The sequence below is a fragment of the Corvus moneduloides genome, chromosome 23 (genome assembly GCF_009650955.1).
Source record: "Corvus moneduloides isolate bCorMon1 chromosome 23, bCorMon1.pri, whole genome shotgun sequence".
In the NCBI taxonomy this organism is placed as follows: Eukaryota; Metazoa; Chordata; class Aves; order Passeriformes; family Corvidae; genus Corvus; species Corvus moneduloides.
This window is the reverse complement of record NC_045498.1, coordinates 4,703,623-4,729,365: the sequence shown is the minus strand read 5'-3', so window position 1 is coordinate 4,729,365 and position 25,743 is coordinate 4,703,623. Positions and strand designations below refer to the sequence as shown.

The following is a 25,743-nucleotide window of genomic DNA, read 5'->3' as shown; positions in this document are numbered from 1 at the left end:
AATTAGAGTGGCCTGCTGAAACATCCGTGCGCTCAGAAAAATCCAGGAAATGCCCAGACCAGCTTTAACAAGAGCAGAACCTGCTGATTTATCTTCCCCTGATCAGCCCATACCATCACTCAGGGATTTGTGAATGCAGCCTGGGCTTTTTATTACCCAGAGTGGATCTGAACGGAGCTTTTGGCATCGTGGATTCTGCTCACAGTCCCTGTGCTAAGAGGATCTCACTTTGCAGATGTTGCTTTTAATTCAGGGCAACACGAACATGTCCTTTACCTGTAAGGAAGAGCTGCTGTCCCCAAGGAGCCACAGGAATTAAGTGTTACCCGAAACAACACTGCCCTGCAGCATTTATTCCAACACAACTGGTATTTTCTACTTACAGGGCTTTAAAAGAGAAGTGCCTGTGCACGAGGGCATGAAATTGTCACTGAGTTTGTTCTCAGGCTTTCCACAGAGCCCACATGGGCTGAGGAGACAATTTCCAGGGGAACCTCTGGGCTTCTTGAACCTCTAGAAAGGAATAAAGCCAAGCAGCTCTGCAGGCACTGCTCCTCAGAGGATCCTCGTGTGTCCCCAGCGTGCCCAGAGCCAGCAGAGGAGGATGGGCAGCCTGGCAGCACCAAAGGGCACCAAACCCTGCTCCCCCGCCCCTCTCTGCCCACAGAACATCCAGCGTGGCTCCATCAGTGGTGCTAAAACCACACTCAGTCAGGAGGGAGCAGGAAATGCTGCTTCAATCAGGAAAATATCTGTACAGCACCTCCCACCCTCAGCCCCACAGCCCTCCCTGGCTGCTCCTGTGGTGAAATCCCGTGCTGGGAACGAGCTGGAATTGCTCCTATTCTCACTGAAGTCACCATAAAAGCCACTTCTCCTAAGCCTCCAACTAATGCACACAACTGATTTTTTTTTTCCTTCTCTGATGTCCTTGTCCAAGTGAGAGCCCAGGCAGCGTCCCCTTGAAGGAACAATCATTTACCAGTGTCCACGTTCAAAACCTCAGCTCTGCTTTCCAAAGCCCCAGGAGGGCCAGGATTGGCAGGAATCCCTGCCTGGTGACTGTTCTCCTGCCTTCCTCCTTGAATCTGCATGCCAGAGCAATTTAAACCACGGGAATGGCAGACAGAACATGGCATCATTCCCCAGCAAACAGCAATTCTGCCATCTCTGATCTTTAGGGCAGCAATCAAAAAACACACACTAACAAGGCAAAAAAGCAGCGAACTCCATTCCTTGTTTTTATGAAGGTGAGGGCAGTAATAACAGCAGGAATAATCATATTCCATTCCTTCTGTACCTCTGGCCAAATGGATTATTGAGTGATTATCCCCTTAACGTGCTTGGAGCCAGCACTGATTGTGTGAGATTTGCAATGTGTTTTTCATTGGCTTAATTCTGCTCCTGCTGCGAGGAACCAAACGAAACCAGCGCCAGAAATGCCACTTGATAAGCTTGCCCTTGCAAAAAATCAATATATCCAAACAAATCAACACAGAAATCCTCTGCTCTGTTTGCATCCCTCGTGCTCTGCTCCAGGTGTGCCACAGACGCTGCAAACGTTGCTGGTTTGGCTCCCAGTTTGCAGCAGGACAGATAAATCTGCTTTGGGACAGGTTTGGGAGAGCTGGTGGCAGTGAAAAGCACCCTCCACAGGTGAGAACCCCCACCTGGCCCAAGGCTCAGCCTGGAACCAGACAGGACAGAATCCCAGAATCACTGAGGCTGGAAGAGCCCTCCAGGATCATCAGAGTCCAGCCTGTGCCCCATCCCCACCCTGTCCCCAGCCCAGAGCACCGAGTGCCATGTCCAGGAATTCCTTGGACACCCCCAGGGGTGGGCACTCCAAACCACCCTGGGCAGTTCCAAGGCCTGACCACCTTTTCCATGGAGAAATTTTCCTTAATATTCAATTTAAACCTCTCCTGGTTCAACTGGAAGATGTTTCCTCTCTCCTGTCTCTGTTCCCTGGGAGCAGAGCCCGACCCCCCCGGCTGCCCCCTCCTGTCAGGGACTTGTGCAGAGCCACAAGGTCCCCCCTGAGCCTCCTTTGCTCCAGGCTGAGCCCCTTTCCCAGCTCCTTCAGGAATTTCCCAACTCTGTTCCCTTCCCTGGACACTCTCCAGCCCCTCAGTGGATCCCTCCTGCCTCCCCTGTGTGACACCACCGATGGAAAACTGCCCCATCCACCCCTGAAAGGAGCTGAGCCCCAGCCAGAGCCCCCCTGACTGCTCTGCTCAGCAGCTTCAAGCCACACCTGAACGTTTCTTTTTCCCCCAAACCCCAACAGGCAGCCAGGACAGCCCAGCCCTGCTCCAAACACCCTCGGCTCCATCTGTTGCACATTATCCCATCCCTCTGGATGCAGCACAACTGTCCCGCTCCCGGTGACGCAGGCGCCCCTTTGGGAGTGCAGGTGCCATAATTAAAGCCCAGCCCATTATTTTTCTGGTAGGATGCCCACCATCAGCTCAGGCTGCAATCAAAACAGTTATTGCAGCTGGCAATCCAGCAGCCTTTAAAGCATAAATGCTGGAGAAGTGTCTCAGAACATCTAATGAAAATGCACTGGATTGTATCATTTAACCCAGCATTAAATTACAACACCCCATAGCTCGGTGAGCTTTTCCTGCCTGTCATTTAAAGGCACCTATTAGGGAGAATTTCCCATCAAATGAGGCACTCTCCTTGCTGTGTGCAGGGTAAATGGCACCCTTCCCTGAGTGCCAGCCTGGCACCCCTGCACCACCCCAGGATAATGATCCTTTTAAGGCAGGTTTGAGGGAGGGGATCCTGCCCCTCTGCCCAGCCCTGGGAGGCACAGCTGGGGTGCTTGTCCAGCTCTGGATCCTCAGCACAGCAGGGACAGGGAGCTCCTGGAGCGCTGGGGAGATGAGGAAGGGCCTGGAGCATCTCCCTGCCCAGGGAAGGCTGAGGGAGCTGGGGCTGCTCAGCCTCGAGAGGAGCCCCAGCTGAGAGGGGCCCTCAGTCCCTGGGTGTCCCTGGGTGTCCCTGGGTGCAGGGAGGGTCAGAGCAGGGCCCAGGCTCTGCTCCAGGGGCCCAGCAGTGGCACCAGAGCCACGGGCAGGGACTGAGCCCAGGGAGCTCCACCTGGACACGAGGAAGAACTTTACTGTGGGCACTGGAACAGAGCCCAGAGAGGGGCTGGAGTCTCCTCACTGGGATATTCCAGAGCCCTCTGGACTCAGTCCTGTGCCCTGTGTTCTGGGATGGCCGTGCTGGAGCAGGGAGGTGGTACCAGTTGAGCCTCTGCGGTCACAGAATATTGAGGGTTGGAATCATCCACAAGAATCCTTCAAGTCCAGCTCCTGATGGTCCCTTCCAACCTACCCCATCCTGTGATTCTGCCACTGTGTGTTGAGAAAACAACAGCTCAGAGGGAGAGCTGTCCTTTGGGAAAGCCTGGAATGAGCAGTCCTCTCCCAACGCTGCCAGCAAAGAGGGCAAAGCCAACCTGGAGCTGTTTGAAAGCTGAATTCATGAGGCATTCAACTCATCCATCACCACTGGGGCCAACACAAAGAGCCCCATGACTTCCAAGTGACTTTGATCCAGTTTCATGTGCCTTGTCCAGCTGGTGCAGGTGCACAGGGCAAGGAGGGAATACTGGAGCCAGGGAAAGGGGCCGGGTGCTGCATCTGAAAAATGGCCACGAGGAAAGTGATATTAATCAACATTTCCAACTTCCTCGGTGTCATGAAGGATGTGGGAGCGTCGCAGCGCAGCTGCTGCAGGGGGAACACCTTCAGGAATACAGATGGATGCCCGTTTGGAATTTAAACTCTCAGGGGAAGCTGCGAACAGCCTCGAGCTGGGGTCACTCACAGATGTCCTCCCCAAGGCTGCCCCATGGCATGGAGGACACCAAGAACAAAAGCACAAATCCACGGGATCAGGGAATTTCCCCACAGGGATCCATCCCACCTCAGATCTCGGCACAGGAGGCAGGATCATTTCTGTAAAGACACAGCTGCTGGTGGGGAAAGTGTCTATGGGGAAAGAAAACATCTTGTCATTCCTAACAATGTCTTCGTTTTAGAAATCATCTCTCATCCTGAAGGGGTTTAAGATCTCCTCCAAATGCTGGGCCAGATCCCCAGGGAACCTTTAGGACTTTGCAGAGCTGGCAGAGCCCTGGGCAGCAGGGCTGTGGTACCTGCAGGCCACTGGGGCTGGCAGGGCTGGGGCTGTCCCCTCGCTGGGTGCCAGGCTTCCTGGGTTCTCAGTGCCCCCCCTGTGCTGTGCAGCCCCTCCAGCATCCTCCTCCTCCTCCCAGCCCTGGCTGATCCCCTCTGGCTGTACCCCAGGTGCTGCTGCCTCAGCCTCTCTCACGCATCTCATCCCTTCTCTTTCCCTCAGAACTTTCCCTGTTTCCAGTGGCTGTGGATAAAAGCCACACCTGAGGAGCCAGCTCGCTCTCTCCTGGCATTTCCTCAGGCTTGGCTGGGGCAGGAATTTCTTCCCTCAGTGGCTCCGTTAGATTTTCCCCGTATTTATGAAAGAAAAACACAGTAACAGTGAGATGTCAGCTTTTTTTCAGAGCACATTAACATGAACACTCTCATTAATCATCAATAAAACAAGCAGAGCATGATCTGAGAGCACTCCCAGCTCCCAACGCTGCAGACACTTAAAAGGCAGCTCTGTCCGCCAGGCACAGCTCGCTGGTGTCACTGAGACAGTTGTCCTTTCATTTGGATCCCTGCAAGGCTGAAATGATGCTCTGGACCAAATAAAACCAACTCTCAACCAGCTTAAAAGGATCCTGCAGCGACACAAGAACAGCAGCCGCAGTTCCCGCTCGGATTTACCCAGCCTGGTGGAGGGATCTGTGCTCGCAGGCAAACTGCTTTTGTTTGGGAGTCAGGCACAGAGCAAATGCCTGCACAGGAGTGCTCCAAGCACCAGCAACTCCTTGGATCTTCCCCTGTTTCACCAGCCAACCCCACACGGCCCATTTTATCCCATCCCAGCCATCCCAGCTGCTGGAGAATTGATTCCAAACTAATCCAATCCACCGGCTCTGACATTCACTACCTTTTATTTTTCCTACCACGACAGTAACAATCAAGGGGCAAACCCCCCAGTTTTTCCTGTCCCTTAACCTCTCCCAGTGCCATAAACACCCACAATTTTCCCAGGAATTTTATCCAGCACAGTTCTCAGTCTCAGGAATCAGCTGCACTTCCCTGCCTTCCCCAAGCCAAGCACAATCCATCAAGGCCCGGAGCCCTTTGCTTACCTCTGACACTGACAAAGCTTCATTAACCAACACGGGCTCAGGGGACAGTGACAGAGCTCATAAATCCCGGCCTGGATGGATTTCTCCACTCATTTAAAGCAGGGTTTGGGTCAATTCCTGCTAGAAAAGTGTTATTTATAGAGCCCAGAGGCAGCACAGCCAGCTCAGATATACGAGGCCTTCACGGCTCAGGCTGGGGACAGGTACAGAGCATCAAATTTCAATAAATTTGATTTTCCATGCAATGCAATGGAGTGGGAAGACCCTGGAGTCGGATGTGATTTATTATTTTTCTCGTGTCCCTTCCACGCTCATTTTTCCAAGATTTTCTGGGGTTGCAGTGGGATTTTGTCCCCTCTGCCCTGCTCAGGTGAGACCCCACCTGCAGAGCTGCCTCTGGGTCCCGGCACAGGAAGGAGCTGGGATAGGGGAAGGTGTCCCTGCCCATGGGGGTGGAACTGGATAAGCTTTTAGGTCCTTTCCCACCCAAACCCTTCCACAATTCCATGAAATCCAACTCTGGCACCTCTATTCTCAGCCTTGTTATGACAAACCACAAAGAAGAAAAACACAAATTCACAGAAAAGTTCATCAAATCTCAGTCACCCCCTGGCAAATCCGAGCTGACATTCCAAGTAAACAAAGACAAGTTTGGATAGAACCCAAGCACGGCTCAGTGGCTTCAATTCAGAACTTGGCAGATTTGGGTTATTTCTGTCTTTCTTCAAAAAAAAAAGAAAAAAAGAAAAAAAAGCCACCAGGGGTGTGAAATCGAGTCAATGGGAGAAATGAGTTCTTGGAACCCCCTGGAAATCACACAAGATTTGTTTACTGCTAAACACAGGGCAAGTGGGGAACAACAAACAGGTGTTGCCACAGTGGAGGTGTTGGGAATCCCAGGGCTCACAGCAGCCCTCCAGTGCAGAAATCCAGTGTCCTGTGGCCCGAAGAACAGGTTAAATGTCTGAGACAGCCTGAAACGCAAGGAAGGCGGGATGGAGAAGTGCTCAGGCCAGCAGCTTTCTGTGCTTCTGGGATTAGGACATTTTCCAGCTGGGAAAGCTGATAAGGGAATTGCCCAGGGAGCAGAGCAGCTCCTGGGCTCTGGGCAGGACTGATCCCGGCTCCTGGGAGGGATTCCCAGCACATCCCAGTGCTCTGCCTTTCCCCCACTGCTGCACTGCCCAGCCCGTCCTGGCACCAAACCCCACGAGGGGGGTTCCTTCCTGCTCACTGATGGCAGGATCTCTTGGTTAAAAAGGAATTTATTTTTGAAGATCTGGTTCTGTATTAAGTCCAGAGACCTTTGGGACAGGTTCTTACCCAAGCAGGGCCAGCCTGGAGCCACCTCCTCGTCACAGAGCACCTGGGTGACAACCAAGAGCCAACAGCCAAAACCTCCCTGTGCTGCCCTCACCCTCCTCACACCAGCCCTGCTCCCTCCCAGAGCAATCTAAAAACGAGAAGCACCAAGCCAGCGCCATGGGTTGGTTCAATTTCCCCCCCTCCACTGCTAAAAAAATCTCATCTCGCTCCCTCTGATCCCAAAAAACTCCCCACTGGTGCTAGGATTGTCACTGCTGCTCAGGAATGAAGGCAGCTGTGTCTGAAATGAATGACTCGAGGTGGCTGTGGCTCTGTCACTTTACACAGCTCTTGCACAGAGGCACAAAGAGATGATAAACCCGATACAGAACTCCAGAGAGCATTTCTTAGCAGAGCATCAGTTGTGTTTATCATGAGCCATCTCTGACAAGGAGGAGCGAGCCCTGAGAGCCATCTGAGGTCTCATTTACCTGGAGCCCTCGCTCCAGGGCTTGCAGTGCTCACATCCAGCCCTCACCATCTCCTGATGTCTGCAAGGGCTGGGGTCACCTGAACAGCTCCCCTGAAGGAAAACCAACCATCAGCTGGGGGATCTGGAGAGGAACACACGACCCTGGGCTCTGGGAATGACCTGGCATCCCGGTGCTGTCACACAGAGCAGGGGAACCCCAAGGAGAGGCTGAGGGGGGAAGTTTTGTGTGTTCTGCTGTGAGAGGTCCCCAGCAGAGTCCCACGAGCTCCTGCTGCTGCCTCAGCCAGGCCAGGGGACACCCCAGCCCTGTCCTACAGGAGGCACCTCACAGCATTACCCCTCCCTTCCCTCCACAGCTCCAGGCCAGAGGGACAGGAGGCTTTAAAGAACTGCACCAACATGGAAATGGAAGATGAAGGACAACGTGAGCCTCCCCAGAATTTCCATGCACTACTTAAACTCATCCTAGAAAACCCCCGCCTCACCCACCAGCAGCAGCCAGGGCTCACAGATCCATCAAAGGCTGTTCCAGGGCAGAGTCTTAATTAAAATCCAGTAGATGCTGCCCAATTACAGAAAATCTTCCTACACTTAATCCACTTCACACACCTTAATTTGCAGCAAGAGGCATAAAATCCCAGGATTTTATTTTAAATCTCACCCCATGGCACCCCCTGCCATGGGCAGGGACACCTTCCACTACCCCAGGTTGTTCCAAGCCCCATCCAAGCTGCCCTTGGACACTTCCAGGGGTGGGGTTTGTCAGGCTTTGCTGAGAGATTGTCCCTAGAAACGTGGTTAATCAGCAGTTTGGGGGAAAACAAAAACAATTTGGGGAAGAAAATATTATTTGAGTAACAGCAACACCTGAGGAGATCCCCCCTGTGTGCCACACCTCACACCTGGGACAGCAGAGCTGAGAGCAGGTCCCTCAACCCCTAACCCAGGATTAAACTGCTCCTTCCCCATCTCTGAAGAGGCTGCCAAAATATCCGTGCCAAGCCTCCTCCCAAGCCTACAACATTCCACCCGGTGCCAGGGAAAAAGCTCCCACTCTGATTGAATCAGCTGCTTTCACCACTCCTCCTGATGCAGCCTCTGCTAATAAATATGGAAAAACTGAATCGAGCCTCTGGAAATTGCAGAGCCCTGCTGCAGTTGCATTAACTCCATTACCTCTCCCTGACTTTCAGCTCCAGTTTCATCAATTATCCTGCAGACGGAGTTTAAACACTCAGCACTTCCTCAGAACAAAACAGGGACACTGCTGAAGGGTCCTGGAGCTGCTGGAGCAGCTCAAACACGTCCCTTCCCAGGGAGGAAAAAAAAAATAAAGTGGATTTTATCCGACAAAGCAGAGAACATAAATTTAAGTGGGGTTTTGTTGTGTTTCTTTTCCCATGGAGTTAATGGGAAGTGACAAAAGACTCTGCTGAGGGGGAAAGGGAGGTAGGATTCGGATGTTTACTAAAGGTGACAACGGATTTAGCTGGCCCTCTGCTTTATTTATCCTTCTCCTTAGCAAAAAGAACTGTCGTCACCTTGGAGACATGAGGCAGTGACAAAGGAATATGTCACAGGACCAGAGGTGACTCAACACAAACTCCTAACACAAGCTCTGGGCATTCCCAGGTGACAAATGCTGTTTTTCCAGGAATTTCTTTACCAGGACTGAACCCCAGAATGTCGTTTCATCCCGAATTTGCATCTCTGCAAGCCACAGGAACACTGGGGGAACTCTCTCCTCTCCCCAGTTCCCTTTGTCCCTTCCTCTCCTCCTCCCTTTTGCTGTTTTTAAGATCAAAAGCTTTGTGCTCTTGATTGGTAATTAAGTACAAGTCACCCAGGCTGCTTTTTCAGAGTAATTAAAAGGTTATCAAGAGAAACATGCAAGGTGCAGGTAATTCCTGGAGCAGCTGTAATTAGGTCAGCCCAGAGATAACTCCGCTCTTATCAGCAGGATCACATCCTTTTGGAGTTCAAACAAAATACTTAAACTTTCAGTCAATTAAATGTGGCCCAAGATGTGGTTTTGAGCTGCTCACAGAGCAGATTGATGGCAATCCTTCTCTTCACTCTTCAGCCCCTTGTCAGGGAAGAGGGATGAGGATCTGGAAGCAGCTTGAGCAGGAGATGCTGCGAGATGCGGGACGGGAGCTGCACGGCACGAGCAGCGGGCCCTGTGCCAGCAGCGGGGTTTCTCTGCTTTGCACAGAACCCCATTGCAGCAAGGACTTGCAAACGTTTCCCCAGACCCTGCACACTCTGCAGCCACGGCAATTTCTGCAAAATCCTCCTCAGGACGGGCAGGTTCCTCCCAGCTGTGCCAATAAACACCTCTGAGCGACGCCTGTGGAAACACATCCAGCACTGCCGCGGCTCTGGGAGTTGTTTTTCTCTGGATGCACAGCCTCAAACAAACGTTTTCTCAGGCAAATAAACTCAGCATCACTGAAACATTTTGTTTGAACAGGAAAGAGACCAGAGGATGACACAGTTCCCTGCCCACAACAGGCGGCAAGGGAAGCCCAAGGGTTGGAAGAGCCTAAGAAACCCCAGCATTGCTCAGCACATTTATAAGTGAGGAGTCTCTCCTGGTAGAAACATCCCATATTGTGTCCCCTGGGCTTCCCAACGTAGTTTTAAACATCTCTGGAATGGAAAAAAATCTGTTTTTCTAAGTTGACCGCTTCCATTTGGAGCGTAAATTCACCGGGTCTCACTGGGAAAACAGAATTAGGGAGCTGAAGCGCCCGACTCACAGGGAGACTGTAAATGTGCCTTCCCTGGATCTGGGTGCAAGCCTGAAGCTTCAAATCAGGGAAGTTGCAACTGATTTAAGATTCTCACGTTAGAAGCGTCCTGCAAATTACCAGCAGATGAAAAAGCTGGGGGAAGCCACGTGGGTCTGTCGTGCCCACTCTGGTTACGTCACGGAGCAAGAGTCTGACACAAAGAGGTGCAGAGAGTCTCCCAAACCCCACAGCAATCTCAGAGCCATAAATAACCCCAAGTATTCAAATTGCAGTCAGGTCTGTGCTGAGCTTCTGAGCCCAGCACAGTGGGAAGGCAATCAGGAAGGGAACCTGATTGGAGCGACCTCCGAACAATGACACAATCACAAGGCACAATGGGAACTGGGAAAAGACTGTTCTGGAATAACTGCACAGTCAGAGCAGGACTCCCCATGACTCCCTGATCCCACAGCAGTTGGGAACTTGAAGGATGAGAATTTGGGAGAGTCTGGTCTGGTGTAATGAGCCCAAGAGAAGGGCAAGTCCTGGACAGGAACCAAATCCTGATGTCCCTCATCAAGGAAGAGAAAAATCTGCAGCCACCACAGCTCTCAGGTTTCACAGAAAATTCCCCCACAGTGGTCCCTGCTGGAAGCAAGGAGCTGGGAAAATTCTAGTGGACAAGGAGGAATGGGTTCCAACCGAAAAAAGGGGAAGTTTAGCTTATATACATGGAAAAAATCCTTCCCTGTGAGGGTGGGGAGGCCCTGGCACAGGCTGCCCAGAGAAGCTGTGGCTACCTCATCCCTGGAAATGTCCAAGGCCAGCTTGGAGCAACCTGGGATAGTGGAAGGTGCCCCAGCCCATGGCAGGGGATGGAATGAGATGGAATTTAAGTTCCTTTCCAACCCAACCCACTCCAGGATTCTAAAAACCCAATAATTCGAGAGAAGCTGAAATAGCAAAGACTTGAAAATGAGCTCTGATTTTAGCAAACAAAGCAAAGTCATGGCACTGAGAAATGACAACAGCCCTGCATGTCTAAATTAAGGCACTGAAACCCATTTAATATTCACGTCCTCATCACAAACACGCAACGCAAATTCCCTAATATCCAGTAAAGCTGTTTATTAGCAAACGCCTCATTGGATTAGGGCTGCTCTTATTCTATTAGGGAACCTTCACACCACATTAAATTGCAAGACAAGAGGGTGTTTGCCAGCACACGATGAACACAACATTAACCCCTTCCCAGGAAATCCTGGAATGGTCTGGGTTGGGAGGGACCTGAAATGTATCACTGATGCTCAGAGATGCAAGTTTGAGAAGGGAAGAAGCAAAGCAATCCGTTGTCCCTTCCTCTCCCCTTGCTCACAGCTCGTTTTGGGTGAGCTCTGATGAGTGACACATGGCCATCCATCTTCAGGGCCGCGCCTCGGTGATGAATTGAGAACATTTGGAAAGCAGGCAGGGAAAAAAAAGCAAAATTGATGGCCATGGGAAAGGGAAAAAAGGGAGTAAGAAGGGGAAAAAAGTAACCCAGTGTTAGGCAACGGAGTTTAATGAGGTGACATTGATGCACCAAAAATCGTATCTGGGATCTCCTGAGGTGGAAGGGATCCACAAGGATCAGGGGACCCCCAACAGTCCCACCCTGTGCCTCAGAGCATTGCCCAAACTCTAAAATTGGTGAATGAAGAAGCGAGACACGAAACAGCCCAAAGGCGCCAACTCCGGGTTTTGAAGTTACTGATCCAGAAATGTTCCAAGGGAAGAAAGCAAATGTCCACCATGAGTTCATCTTCTACTTTGCTAAGCCCTCTCTAAGTGCTTTCAGACCTCTAGAAATCCCCCTCTTTATTTCCCCTCTTTATTTCACTTTCCTGCCCTAAACATACTCCACTTCCCAAACCCCTCATCCCACATGAAACATCCCCACGTGCCTTTTGCTGCTGGTCCCATTCCCCAGCTCACATTCACCTGCCCAAGCTGCGCCTGAGCTTCACCAGGGATGCAGAGGGAGGACCTTTTCTGCCTCCTCACCTTCCCCCAGCTCAGCCTTGGGAGGTCCCTTTCTGCTACTTCTATTTACAACCACAATATTCTTGCGAATATCTCAGAGCAGCATTAACTTCTCACCACACAAAGTTTCCTGAGCAGAGTTTTCCCCCCAATTTTCCACCTTTCCATTATCCCCAAAGCAAAGCACTGAACCTCCTGATTAAAGGCTGAGGCCCCGTAATTAACGTGATTCTCAAGCACAGTTGCGAGATGAAGAGATGACTTATTTGCATAACTGAAATCATCTACATAAAGAGCTGATTTCCACCAGGGTGCAGCTCAGATGCTCCACTCGGGTTAGACAAGACACTGAGGTCAAAGGATTTGTCCTGAACTCAAGTGGCTGGAAGGAAAATTGATTGCCAGGGCTCCAGCACTCTCGCCAGGCATTCAGAGGCTGGATGCTGCCACTGCTCCATGAGGTTTTGAATGCATTACTGTCAGGCTGGAGCTGCCAGCAGCACCAGCAGCCGTGTCCCCAGCCACCCGGCTGGTTTCATCTGGAGGGCTGAGATCACGGCTGCTCACACGTCTGACACCTCATGGAGCATCTGCTGCCACAGCAACGCATCCAAATCAGCCTCCCACGAAACTTTTTAGGAACACTGGAAGTGTCATTTGAGAAGCCATGGAGAGTTTTCCTACTAAAGCGGGTTACTGAACGTGTCTTAGCCCTGGAGGTCCAACAGATGTGAGGGAATACGCCCCGTCCAGCTGCTGGATAGACTCTGGGTTAAGGAATAGCCCAGATTTTGGGGGAAAACCCACAAAGCCTTTGGCAGAGCTATCACTGAACCCCACGGCCCATCCTCCCACTCTGAGAGTCTCGTCTGGTCTCAGGGAAGCTCTCTGCACATTAACTCTGCTTCCCTCCTGCTCCATTTCCTAATTAACTCTGGATGTCTAGGATGACTCTTGATAAATCACTACTGTCAGGCATTCAGAGAAACATTTCAAGCCTTATCAGAGATAAGAAATCAAAACAACTGTAAGAACTGCTCATGGAGAAACACTCCCAGTTTACTGCAGCATAAACATCCAAGGCGAGATTTAATCCCAGCAGCAGGAAGGGGGGACATGTTTATAAACATCACTGTAATGAACACTGTACCTCGTTCTCAGATTCCCCTGCTGAGGCAGCCCATCGTAGATGGATAATACATCAAAATCTTCCTCTAATGCAAAGGACTGGAAAACAAGCTGTATCCTGTTCTGCTCCTCAGCAGTGATTGTCCACGTGCAGTTTGCATAATTGGGGTATCCATAGGGAAAGCCTGGGCTCTGTATTGTCCCGTTTGGGCCCTGCAATGTGTGACTGCAGTTCTGGGCTGGCAAGAGAAAAGACAAAAGCACAAAGTCAGAGGGTGTCAGGTGAACAGTGAATGTCCTCACCATCCCCATAAACCACACAGGGTTCTTCCCACCGGGTTTCTTTGTCCCAGGAAACAGAGAAAAGTAGAATCTAAGGATGAAATTGTGGCTTCCTCCCTGCAGGGATGTGGAGCCCAGACCCCCAGACACATCCTGGGCTCTGCTCCCAGCAGCTGTGAGCACAGCTGCCTGTCCCTGGGGACAGCTCCCTCCTCAGCCACCCTTCCCCAGCCCACCACAAAACCCAGCGTTCTCCCCATCCCACTCCGTGCATTTGGGATTTCACCCATGCCAGGTGCCAGGCCCTGCTGGGTCACAGAACAGCACAGGGATGATGCCAGAGCTGACTGTCTCCTTCTCCCTCAATTCCACCCGGACAAGAGGCAGAAGAAGGGCTGGAGTGTGCAGGCAGTGCCACATCCCTCACCCTGGGAAAGCAGAATGGATGCACATGGAGTGAGGGGCTGGGCCACCACAGCACCACTGGCCAAGGCTGCCTGAAACCTGCATGGCCAAAGGTCAGGAATAAACCTGTCCTGACCCCAGAAAGAGCAGGACACAGTGCAAGGTTTGACCCAACAAACCATCCTCTAAGGTGCCTTCCAACCCTGACCATTCCATGATTCTGGGAATGGTTCACTGGAACAGGAGACAGCAGCAGCACCACCCCCCACCCCTATCAGACCTGATGGGGGGACACCAAAGAAATTGTTGGCCAGACCCTGCCTTGGAGGGCTGCTGGTCCCTCTCAGCCAGTTCTGAAAGGTTTGTGCTCAAGGTCTGGCTCAACACACAGCAAACACCTTCAATCAGTATTTCTGAGGAGCTGCTGCAAAGCTGCATCTTCTGAGAGCAAAACCCCTCCTGTAACACCAGTGGAACACCTAAAACCTCCCTCAAATCTCAAATCCATTTCCCCTGCCCAAAGCAGTACCTGGGAACACCACATGACAAAGATCCACTGCCACGATGTACAGTTACAGGATATATGAGATTTTCTTCTCTCTGGGGACACAGGTACATGAATGTGTTTTGGGAAAAGCCTAAATGACAAATTCCCTTTAGTGTTTTCCTCTCCCTTCACTGTTACTCTGCCTGGATGTCTTTGGAGGCACAAATTCACTCTGAACTGGTACAACCCTCCCTGCCTTACTGGAAGAATTCCTCCACACAAAGCCCAACTCCAGACAGATGGAAGGGTCAATCTCGTGGCCCAAAATCAGAGTTTCACCTTTATCCTCTGAGCTGCTGATCCCTGCCTCTGCTCCAGCTCTTCCCACCCATGCTGGATTGTTTACCCCGCTGATGGGGACAACAGAGGCTTTCAAGTCGAAATGCATCAGAGTAGAAATTACTTCTTTGATTTCTCCTTGCCTTTTTTTTTTTCAAAGGCAGCAAAGGCATTTGCACTTCTGAGTGCCAAGCAGCTACAGGTACAGAGCTGCAGAGTGGTGCTCATTAAAGCCAATTATAATTAGATTGACCTACTTTGGGTGCAAAAAACGCTCCGTGGAACTTCTCCCTGCAAGACGGAGTTCGCGGTTTTATGAATCTAAAACGGCCCATCCCATTTACTACCCAGGGAATCTTTTTGTAGCATGTTCATTGTATCAATGAGAGGCAGGACAGCCCCACAATCCACCAGGGATTAAAAGTGAGGGAGGATTCCTTAACTGGAGTATTTTGCATTTCCATAGCATCTGGCACCTGCCTCTCTCAGGGCTTTTTGTCACTACATTAGAGAAGAATCCACCTCCCTCCTCCACTTGGGCTCCACTTATCTTGGGGAGTTCATTGGAAAAGCCATTTGCTCAGTGCCAGAAAGCCGCACAGGACTGGGAATATTCCTGTGATCACAGAGAAGTAAAATGAACCCCAGTTTGTTTTAACAACCAAGGATCCACGAGCTCGGTTCTCCAATTCAATTGAATCCTTTCTCCAACCACAGCGACGCTCAATAGGCAGCAGGGGGATATTGAACTGTCCCTCCTGCTCATTTTTATTTTAATCATGAGTTCATCAGAACAACTTAAGGCAAATGGGAAATTAAAGAGGCTGTGTCTCTCCATTTCCTGATGGTATAAAAGCTACCAAGGCTGCATGAAGCTCAGGAAATAAATTCAAGGTCAGAGACATCGTGTTCCAAACGCTTCCAAGGTCATACGGAAGCTCCAAAATCCACCAACTCAGCCCATCCCTGCACAACCAGTGCCACAAATGGACATAAATCTCTCTGAAAGAACAAATAAATAATAGAAAAATAAGACAGAGTTTTATGATGCATCCAATCAATCTACTGAAATACTTGCATGTTCACAATGTTGACCCAGAGGTGCTCTGGGCACAGATAGAAGAAAATTGCGCAAACAAAGAACAGCTTTGCAAAAGCTGCCAAACTGGGCAGTAATATATTCTGTAATAGCTGTAATAGCAGGGAACTTCATTTAGATTGGACATTGCTGGAAAAAGTCATCAGGCAAGGAAAGAAATCCGGGAAGCTGAGGGAATTTATGTGTTCTATCATTTGCTTCCAGGTCTGAGTTAGTTCAGCTCAGCCTTGATTGACAAAACCTTATCTAAAATTCAAAATTTCTCCTCTGAAGATTGCAAGAACAATTCCCTTCATCCCTTTGGCCCGGGAGCACAAATAAGTAGAAAGATATGAAAGGGCAGCACCGGTGCCTGTGCTGGGAAGTTCCAGGTGGATTTGGGGTTGACAGAGGACAATTCTCCCAAAATTTCTGGCACATTCTCCCCAGCCCAAAGTCTGACACGAGGCACCTCCAACTCCTCACCCAGAGAGGGCAATGCTGCATCAGCCCCCCCTCCCAGCCTTGCTTTTAACCTCAGCTCAGGTGTGTTTCTGTAGATATTCCAGCTCCTAATCTCTTATCCATGGGCTCACATTCCGGAGGGTGTGACACCCCCCGGCTTCATCACAGGGATGGGTTTGTGGGCATTTGCCCGATTTGTGACGGAGTGAAAGCAGAGCTGATCCCAAGCTGGGCTCTGCCAACACCTCCTGCCCCTCTCAATTCCGGAGAGTGGTTTATTGGGAGTGTATCCCCGTAAAGAATCCATCAGTGCTGCTTCACTGCCGCGGCACTGCAACTTCCAGACAAGGACGACGGCGCTCCCACGCCTGGCACTGCTCAGAGCCCTTCTCCAAAGGGATCACAACCTAAGGCAGGGAAAAACCACAGCCCAAGGAATCACAGAGTCATTTAGGCTGGAAAAGACCTCCAAAATCATTGAGTCCTTTAAGGAAACCCATGTGACTTTGGGAAAACATCTTGGTCTGGGACACCACCAATGATAATTCACTGATGGTGACTCAGTTTTTCAATTCTTTTACACGTTGGTTTAACCAACTGAACCAAGTCTCCATTTCCAACAGTTCCTCTGTGCAAGAGCCACTCTCTGAACAATCCCCAGACTAACTGGCTTCACCCTGGGCTCCTCACGAGGGAAACGATGGAATATTTACTCTGCAGTACTCTCACAGAAGAGCTGCAGCTCTGAGCCACGGGCTGCCCACAGCAGTTTGTACCACACGGTTAATCCCCACGGTACAGAACTTAACGTGACCAGACACTGCAGTGAAAAATAAGTAATATCAGCTGAACAGAGGAGAGTTCCAAACTCCCCAAGCTTCGTTGTGGGGCTGCCATGAAGAGAAAGGAAGGATGGCAGGAGCAGCAACAACATCCTCGTACTCCAAAGCAGAGTTCTTCTGACAGGACAAGCTCCAGGAGTGGAGCCAGAGACTCGTGGGAGCTTCAGTTCCACTGTAAATCCAAACTCACCTCGACACACAAGCCAGGACCATTCTGGTGCCAGTCACTGCAGCTTTAGAGCGGCCCTGAAGCAGCAGGGCTGGCTGGGCTCTGGGGCAGCACCAGTTCACCCCAGTCACTGAAGTGGGGCAACATCCACTGGTTCCCAATGTCCTCAGTGTCCCAGAGGTGGCAATGGTGGCACTCAAACCCACCAGGTTATGTGCATGAAAACCAGGAGACTCAACCATTCAGGAACATTCGCAGCAACAGGATTTTGTTATTCCCTTCAAATAAGCAACACTTGAGGCCAGGAATGAGCTGCCCTGGCTGCTGCTCCCCCCCAGCCCCTGCCTGAAGGGGAATTCCAGCAGCTCCAGATTGAGATAAACCTGAACATCCAAACTGTGTCACTACAAACCTCCACCAAGCTGTCAGAGGTAAACACAATAACAAAGGCGTTGTCTGACGTGACAAGTGCAAAGGAAATGAGTAGGGAAAAAGTCATCTTCCACCTACTTTCAATTCCTTAAACTTAAATCCCAGGCCAGATCCGGGGTGCTGTAAACCAAGGAAGAATTGTAGCTGTTGGTTTACACCACGTTCTTATCCAAGGAAGCAACGCTTGAGAGACAGGGAGACTGAATTTCTCTCTGAAGTGCTTCCTAAAATACAAGTTGCTGCACTTTGCTCCTCAGCAGAAACGAAATCTAATTTAGCAAACACTGATGCATGGTCACTGCACAATTCAGTGGGAACAAATATCAAATCATGCACAGTGCCTTGCTCTCAGCAGCATCATTTATTGAGGATCCACGGCTGCCTCCTCCCTAATGCAGCAGTTTGGGGCATTGCCATTTGCTTTAGTTACTGCTCCTCACACAGAAATGCTGTTACTCCGTGTTGTTCTACAGCCATTCCACCAAACACGGGCGCATCCAAAACCTCTCCCCAGGAGAACTGAAACCCACATCCTGCAGCCACACAAACGCTGAAACACCAGGGGCAAATCCTGCCTGCCCAGCAGCACCTCCGAGGTTTGCTCACCTCACAGAGCCCTCCGCTGCTCGGAGCCCTCCAAACCCACACGCGCCGACTCCTTCCATTGTTTGCACCGCCTTCTAAATAGGGAAAAGGTTCCTTTGCCCGTTGTTTACTGTTGTGAATCATTTATCAGGCACTAAAGATGCCTCCTTACGCGGTGCTTTACCAAGTCATTACAGCTGATCACAAACACGGAGTAGTTTACTCCCAGCTCGGCTCTGACTCTCCGCCTCACCCAATTTCAGTGAGCAAACAGGGAAAGCACCTCCACCCCGGATCAATCCAAGCCTTGCTGCCCTCAGGATTCACCTTCTCCGAGCTGGAGCTTAACCTCCAGTCTCCCATCAAAGCCTGCTGGGTAATAAATAATGCAGAGTCATTCCATTAACTATAACTTAATCAAAAGCCCGCGGATCCAAGAGCATCATCAAGGGGCTGATTTACATCTCAGATAGCCCAAGCCTGCTTCCCCCTGAGCAAGGGGAGTGATGAGCCGGGCACTGCAAGGGCACAGAAAGTGCATTTGTTCTGAATTCAGCTCGTGCCAGCACTGCCAAGCCCAGGAAGAACCCGAAGCCCCAGCTCAGCTCAGCTGCAGGCTGGGAGCTTCCAGCAGGACGGCACAACTCCGCAGATCCCAAAAACACCACGGGTCTCTGGGCACACACAACCCTTCCCTCCCAGTCCAGGAGTCCCTCACTCCCCCCTGCCATCACTTTGTCCCTTTTAGTGCTGCCCAGGCTGTTACTGCAGAGCTCCCACACCCAGGCACTGCTCCAGCCCAGCAATTCCATTTTAAGGCCTTCCCAAGGAAAAAGAGAGGAACAAAAGAAGTGAAAACATATTTAGATTTCCCCACGTGTGCTCTCCCTTCCTTTCCCAACCAAAAATACTGTCTTGGAAAATGACGAGAATTTCCTACGCATGTTTGGGATTCCACAAAAGCTCCAACTGAGCCACCACACACCTGAAAACCACAACACCCACACAGGAAAAGGGAGTTTGGAAATTCCAGGTGTCTCTGCCCCATCCTCAGGCACCACCACACTGCTCTGTCAGCCCACAGCATTCCCAGTATGTCTTCCAGATGACACCTTTGTGTTTCAGATTAGGAAAAGCCTGGACAAAATCACCCCAGCTCTGCCTTTCCTCCATGTCAGATCCATCCCGTTATTCCTTCAGACCATGGTATTTTCTCCTCCCCACGTGGCCTCAGAGAAAGGTTCATTCTCCCCAGACAGGGGATGTTCACCCTGCAGCTCGTGAAGCCTCTGGGAATATGTGAAAGGCAGGAAAGGGAAAGAGAACAGACATGAGGCTTTTTCAGCTCTCTAGAAATGCCATGAGCACCTACAGAGACAGAAAGGCACCTAACACCGGGAATGCTGAATCTACACATGCAAAAATGTGGGAAAGCACCACTACGGAATAAATGAGCCCAATCTGTTCAATGCTTCCCTCTTCAGTGATGGTTCTGACCCCCTGGTGGGGTTCTGGACTCTGCCCAGCTGTGCCACATCTGTCCTGAAGTGCCAAATCAAAAACTGGACACTGAGTCCAATCCAGCTGGACACTGGGGTGGACGTTCATTCTGCCTCACCCCGATGTTGGGATGCCACCTGTCACCTCCACTGGCACACTCCCTCCTCTCCTCCAGCCCTCTTTGAAGAAAGTCCTTCCAGCTTTATCATCCTTTGGGTTTGTAATCCATGGCCGAGCCTGTGGAGAGCACATCCCTCCAACACCGAGCTCCGAGCAGCTCTGACAGCGGCAGTGAAAACACCCAGGAAATGTCCAGCTCCAGGTAACAGCAAAACCCCTTCCAGGGAGGAATGTGACAGCCCAGGAACATGACACTGCACACATGTCCTGTCTCACCAGCACACAGCAGCACCCTGACAGGCCAGAGACTCCAGCTGCTGGGAGGGACTGGGAAGGAAATGCTGCCCTGGGTTATGCTGGGAATTGCTGGAGTAGTCACTGGTCCTAAAAGCAGCTGCCAGATTTCCCCTTGGGGCTCCAGACCTCCTGTCCTCACAGTGTCACCCCAATCCCCCCACAGCTGCTCCCTCATCCCCCCACAGCAGGAACAGGGAGAGAACGGAAGGGTAAAAGCCAGAAAACGCGTGGGCTGAAATAAACAGCTTAATAGGGAAAGCAAAAGCCGTGCACGCAAGCAAAGCAAACCCAGGAATTCATTCCCTGCTTCCCGTGGGCAGGCAGGTCCTCAGCACCTCCAGGAGAGCCGGACCACTTCACATGGAGCAGAGAAACACCATCAATTCCAAATGTCCCCTCCTTCCGCCTTCGTCCATCCATTTATGTCACATGCTCTGGGATACCCCATTGGTCACTTGGGGTCACCTGTCCCTGCCAGGTCTCCTCCCAGCCTCCCACACACTCCCAAATCCCTCCCCAGCACGGCCGTATGAGGGGCAGGAAAGGCCTTGGCTCTGGGCAAGCTCAGCACTAACAAAGCACCTCTGTGTTATCAACCCCGTGTTCGGCACAAACCCAAAACACAGCCCCAGAGCAGCCCCTGGGAGGAACATTAACTCTGCCCCAGCCCGAAGCTGCACGTCCTGCCCCTTATTCCATGCCCAGATCCCACATTATCCAGCACAACTCCATTCGCACCGCTCCCCTTCCCAAGTTTTGTTATAACAGCAGATATCATTCACACGGTCTGTGGAGCACCCCTGCAAAACATCCATGAAAAGTCCACAGAAAGTCTGTTGGATTCATTTATTCCATGACTTTGGGCTCCACCTGTTCTGGTGGAATCAACTCCACCCCAGCTGAAGGCAGCTCAGGGAGGGCGAGCGTGGCACAATGACCTGAGCGTCCCCTGTGCCATCCCTGCCCTGGAATGACCTGGGAACAGAAGGGATTCAGCCTTCCCGGCCCTCATCCCTGTTTTTTTAAACAAAGATTGTTATCTAATCAATCGCTGGCTCCCACCAGGTGCTCGCTGTACCATTCCCAATCACTCCAGCAGATTGATGGAGCACTTTGCCATCTGCAGAGCTCCCAATCCAAACGGAATCAGAGCAGGTGAGACAACAGGACAAGTGTTTAGGAGGGGAGACTCGCACACAGTGAGGGGAAAGGGAGATGGATTCCCTCCTGCTGGAAGAGGAGGCAGGAGGGCTTCAGGACTAATAGTGGAAAATACTGAAAAATTCCTCTGGAGTTGTTCTAAGAAGCGTTTAGAAAATCTCTCGTAACACATCAGTTTTAATATCAGCAGTACCAAAGTCTAAAGTCTGGTTTAGCAAGGCACATTAATGAACACACATTTTCCTGACCATTTCCAGTCAGCCACCTGCAAAAATTGTGCATTTGATTTGCACTGACTCCAGGTGGAGACACAAACACTGCTCCATCTACCAGCTGATCCAACAGCAATGGATTTAACGTCGGGAAACGTTGGAAACGTGCACAACAAAGAAAACTTTGCTTGGTCAATACTGGTGAGGAGTTTCAATTACTGATTACAGCATCAACAGGGGAAGGGGAAGGGAAAGGGAAAGGGAAAGGGAAGGGGAAGGGGAAGGGGAAGGGGAAGGAGAAGGGAAGGGGAAGGGGAAGGCGAAGGAGAAAGGGAAGGAGAAAGGGAAAGGGAAAAAGAAAAGGGAAAGGGGAAGGGGAACGGGAAAAAGAAAGGGGAAAGGGAAAGGAGAAAGGGAAGGAGAAAGACAAGGGGAAGGAGAAGAGGAAAGGGAAAGGGAAAGGGAAAGGGAAAGGGGAAGGGAAAGGGAAAGGGAAAGGGAAAGGGAAAGGGAAAGAGAAAGGGAAAGGGAAAGGGAAAGGGAAAGGGAAAGGGAAAGGGAAAGGGAAAGGGAAAGGGAAAGGGAAAGGGAAAGGGAAAGGGAAGCCCCTGAACCTTTCAGCAGTGAACAAGGCACAGGACTCCTATCAGCAAAGCCGAACACCCCACACTGACCCTTCTTTAAGTGATCTGAGAGTCACCTGCTCAGTCACCAGTGAAGATTTGCCCCATTGCCATCTCTTTGTCCTTGCCAAGTACCAGAGGGCAGGATTCCAGAGGATTCCTTATCCCAGCTGAAGATCTGCCGCTTCCCACTCCACTCCATGGACTGAGCACCACATAAATCCCAGGGCTGTGGTGCCACCCAAAGCATTTGCAGTTAGCACTGGCCACAAACAGAATTAGGAACACCTCACACCCCCCACACCTCCAGGCTGTGCTCTCTTTGCCAAAGGGTGATGATAAATCCTGAAGGGAACTTCCTCAAAGCTCAGGGAGAAACACCCGGGAGAGGAGCTGCACTGGTCTCATGGAACATACCCTGCTGAGCTCCACTTCCACAGCAGCCCTTCCCATGGCCACTGACAGGGAGTGCAGGAGGATGTGGAGTCATCCAGAGCCCAGCCTGTAATTCCTGCAGGCTTTCTGCAACCACAGTGTCATGGAATCACACCCAGAGCTGCAAAGCCTCAGTGGGACAGTCCCTGCCAGCAGCAGGGGAGCCTCAGCCTGGCAGTGGCACCAGAGCAGCGTCCCTGGCTGCAGCCTGGGCACAGCACGGAGCTGGCACAGCTGTTCCCTGCTGGGATCAGATCTCTGCAGAGCACTGGGACACCGGGAATGGCAGCACAGGGAGCAGCAGCGCCGTCAGTGCCCCGAGAGGAGCTCACACTCGCTGCCCTGCCTGGTGTGAACTGCAAATGCAGAGACAGCAGGGTCACAGCAGCTGTCCCTGCCCGTCCCTCGGCGTGAAGGGACCACCCCAGCTCACTGCCAGAGATTTATGCTCGATTTGCTTCCCCAGTGACAGGAGGGGAGAGGAGCATGGTGAGGCAGCAGGCAGGAGTCTGGCACTGACAGTGCTCTCAGAGCCCTCAGCACGACAGAGACTCTTTGATCTGCCCGGGATAAATATCCAGACACGTTCAGGATTGCACAGAGCCCAACACCCACCCCGAGCTTTCTGCAGGCCCAGCAAACCAGCCAATTCCTCTCCTTGTACCCTGTCTCACTAACCACATGCGTGTCTGTCCTGTGACAAAAGTGACTTTATTCCGTGCCCTTTGCATGAGAACGAGGGGCATTCGTTCTGCCAGGCCCACTGACCTCCACAGGGCTCTAGGGCACCTCAGCTGAAGGAGTTCAGACATTCATATCCTGAAAAACCCCAAGCAAACAAAAAGCCTGAATGCCCCAGAAAGAGACCAGTGCTTTAAGCACTTTAAAAATCTAATTAAGCAGCCACAGTTGATAAGATTTTAAACACAATCCCTGGTTTCTGCCCTCTCCACTTCTCAGAGCAGCAAATCCATTTCCTGGTACAGATGTTCCACAAGTCAAGTCTGGCCCCTGTGGCACTGCAGCAGCCTCGGATTTAGGTGAAATCATGGAGCTGTGTCACGGGAGCTCTTCACATCTACAGAATTCACCCCGAGCACAGGGCAACGTGACTGAGCCAGAAAACTCCTGGAAAAACTTCACACGCCCTGACAGGGTTTCACTCCCAGCTCGCCTGGTTTGTGCAGGGCAGTGGCAGGAAAGCTGGCTGGGCGTGTTCAAGGAAGCCTGAAGGACAGGGAATGAAGCTCCAGGCTTTGGAAGCCCTGGAAAAGCGGCAGCAGGATGGTTCATCCCAAATTACGATTCCAGAGGCAGCCAGGGCCGCAGCACCGCCGCTGGTGCCCTGATGTTGCCAGGCTCAGTTGCTAAGCACAGGCACACAGGGAGCAGCTCCAGCGCTTCCTGACAGGCCTTGGGAGAGGGAAAGGAGAGGGACTGTAAACACACAGAAATTTCTGTGTCTGCTGAGCCGTCAGTGACAGAGTTTGGTGCTATTGCACACAAACCAGCGTCCGCCACGTTCATCAAGTCCCAGATTATTTCCTTTACAACATTCCTGCCTCTGGATTTCAGCAGCTCCAGCTGTTTGGGGCTCCCTGCTGAGGCCCTGGGAAGTGGTGTGGAAGAAGCAGCCAGACACACAAGGAAAGAACTGCTGCACCCAGCCCAGAGCAATCACTCCTCTCCACCAGCCTTTAACACCCAATCTGAGCCTGAATTCGAACCTGAATTTGAACCTGAATTCAGCCCAGGGCAGCTCAGCAACAGAAATGAGCCTGACAGGAGTGTTTTGAGCAAAGCCAGTGGCTGCAGGTGTGTCCAGGACACAGGAGCAGAGCAGCTCATCCACGTGTTTGGGATCAAGGATTCTATCCAGATGCCACAAATCACCCACCCCCAGGATGTGCAGGAAGTTCTTAAACAGCAACAGTGGAAATTCAGGATAAAGCCACAGCTTGGGGCCATTTCTTTCCACACCAACATTTTCCTTTGAACAGTTCTCCCCAGTCTGTTTTACCTGGCCTGGGTGTATTTATGGAGGATAATTTGATCTCCTTCCTGTTTTCCAGGACAAGTAAGAGCTGTGCTTTCACTCCTCTAGGATACACCTCTGATCACCCTCAACCCATCCCGGTCAGAATTCTTCCTGTGCCAAGGACATCAGACCACTTCAATCCTTCCTACCAAGGCTCCTCAATGCCTCATGAAGACTTTTATCAGCTCTTCCTCATCTCTGCTGGAAAACCCTTTGGAGTTGCCTACACACACACTGAAGCTTTCATGATTCACAACCCAGAAAATCCCAGGATTCTTCCAGATTGCTCTTGGATTTCACAAGTTCTGTTTCAAACTCTGTGGCTTTCACATTCCAAATAAACCTAAACAACTGGGTTTCCCAATGCTTCCCACACTTCCAGCAGCCACTCATTAACCAATTATCTGCAGGAAGTCCACAGCTGCACCACCCCTGCTGGAAACACGAACCCTGGGCACACCAGCCATCACTTGAGATCACTTGCTCAGCTCCAGAAGCACCACAGTTATCCCAATATTCAGCCAGAATGGCCTCTTCAGGGATGTAATTTCCTTCCCTCAAAACTTTCCCTTTCAGAATTGTCTCTTAATCAATTTTGACTGTTCCCTCAGCACTGCCACTCCTCTCCACAGCCATTGTCAGCAGAATAATAAACCCGGGCACTTATGGAGCTGCTTCCATCTCCAGAGCACTCCACAGGCATTAACCAATTAATGCAGATTCTGGCGTGAGGAACAGCCCCGCCGGGAATTCCCAGCACTTCCCTCCATGGCCTCTCAGTTCCTGCAGTGCCCTTGGATTCCATCACAGAATCGCTGAATGCTTTGGCTGGGAAGGGACCCCAAAGCTCCTCTCTCTGCACTTTGCCTGGCAAAGCAAGAGTTATCCTCGAAAAAATTATGGTTTAAGGCACGGTTAAGGCACTGAGATGGACGCTGGGAGGCCTTGACTGACCCTGGAATCACGAGAAGGTGTCAAGCCACCAGGTGACCCCTTTGTGACAAACGCCACAAAACCCAACCCAAGTTCACAAATCCTTTTCAAAAGGCCCCAGGCTTTTCAGAGCCCCAGGTTTACAAATATTTTATAACCCAAGAACTGCAGAGAGATGCTCTGGAACATTCCCAACCCCATGTGCAGCCACATTTCCCTTACAAACCCTCCCTGGACAAGTCTCCACTTATTTAGGCATCTAAATAGCCTTGAAAATCTTGCCCTGGGAGTCCGAGCCTCAATGAAAATGTTCAGCCTGATTCAAAACCTTCTGAAAATTTTACTTTTATTTTCTCTGTAAGAGGAACACAGCGAAGATTTCATTTTTTCTCAC

The 25,743-nt window shown here is 51.1% G+C and overlaps 1 protein-coding gene across 5 annotated transcripts in view; it reads right to left on the bottom strand.

The window, feature by feature from the left end:
- The window catches only part of CSMD2 (CUB and Sushi multiple domains 2), a 350,153-nt gene that overhangs the window by 281,280 nt on the left and 43,130 nt on the right, over positions 1 to 25,743 (bottom strand). For 4 of the 5 annotated variants that reach the window (XM_032132060.1, XM_032132059.1, XM_032132058.1 and 1 more), the window contains one exon: positions 12,969 to 13,185. In XM_032132060.1, coding sequence (XP_031987951.1) covers positions 12,969 to 13,185 — 217 coding nt within the window. Of the gene's footprint in view, positions 1 to 12,968; positions 13,186 to 20,282; positions 20,500 to 25,743 lie in introns of those variants that run through there. The other variant, XM_032132061.1, reaches the window with a different exon arrangement.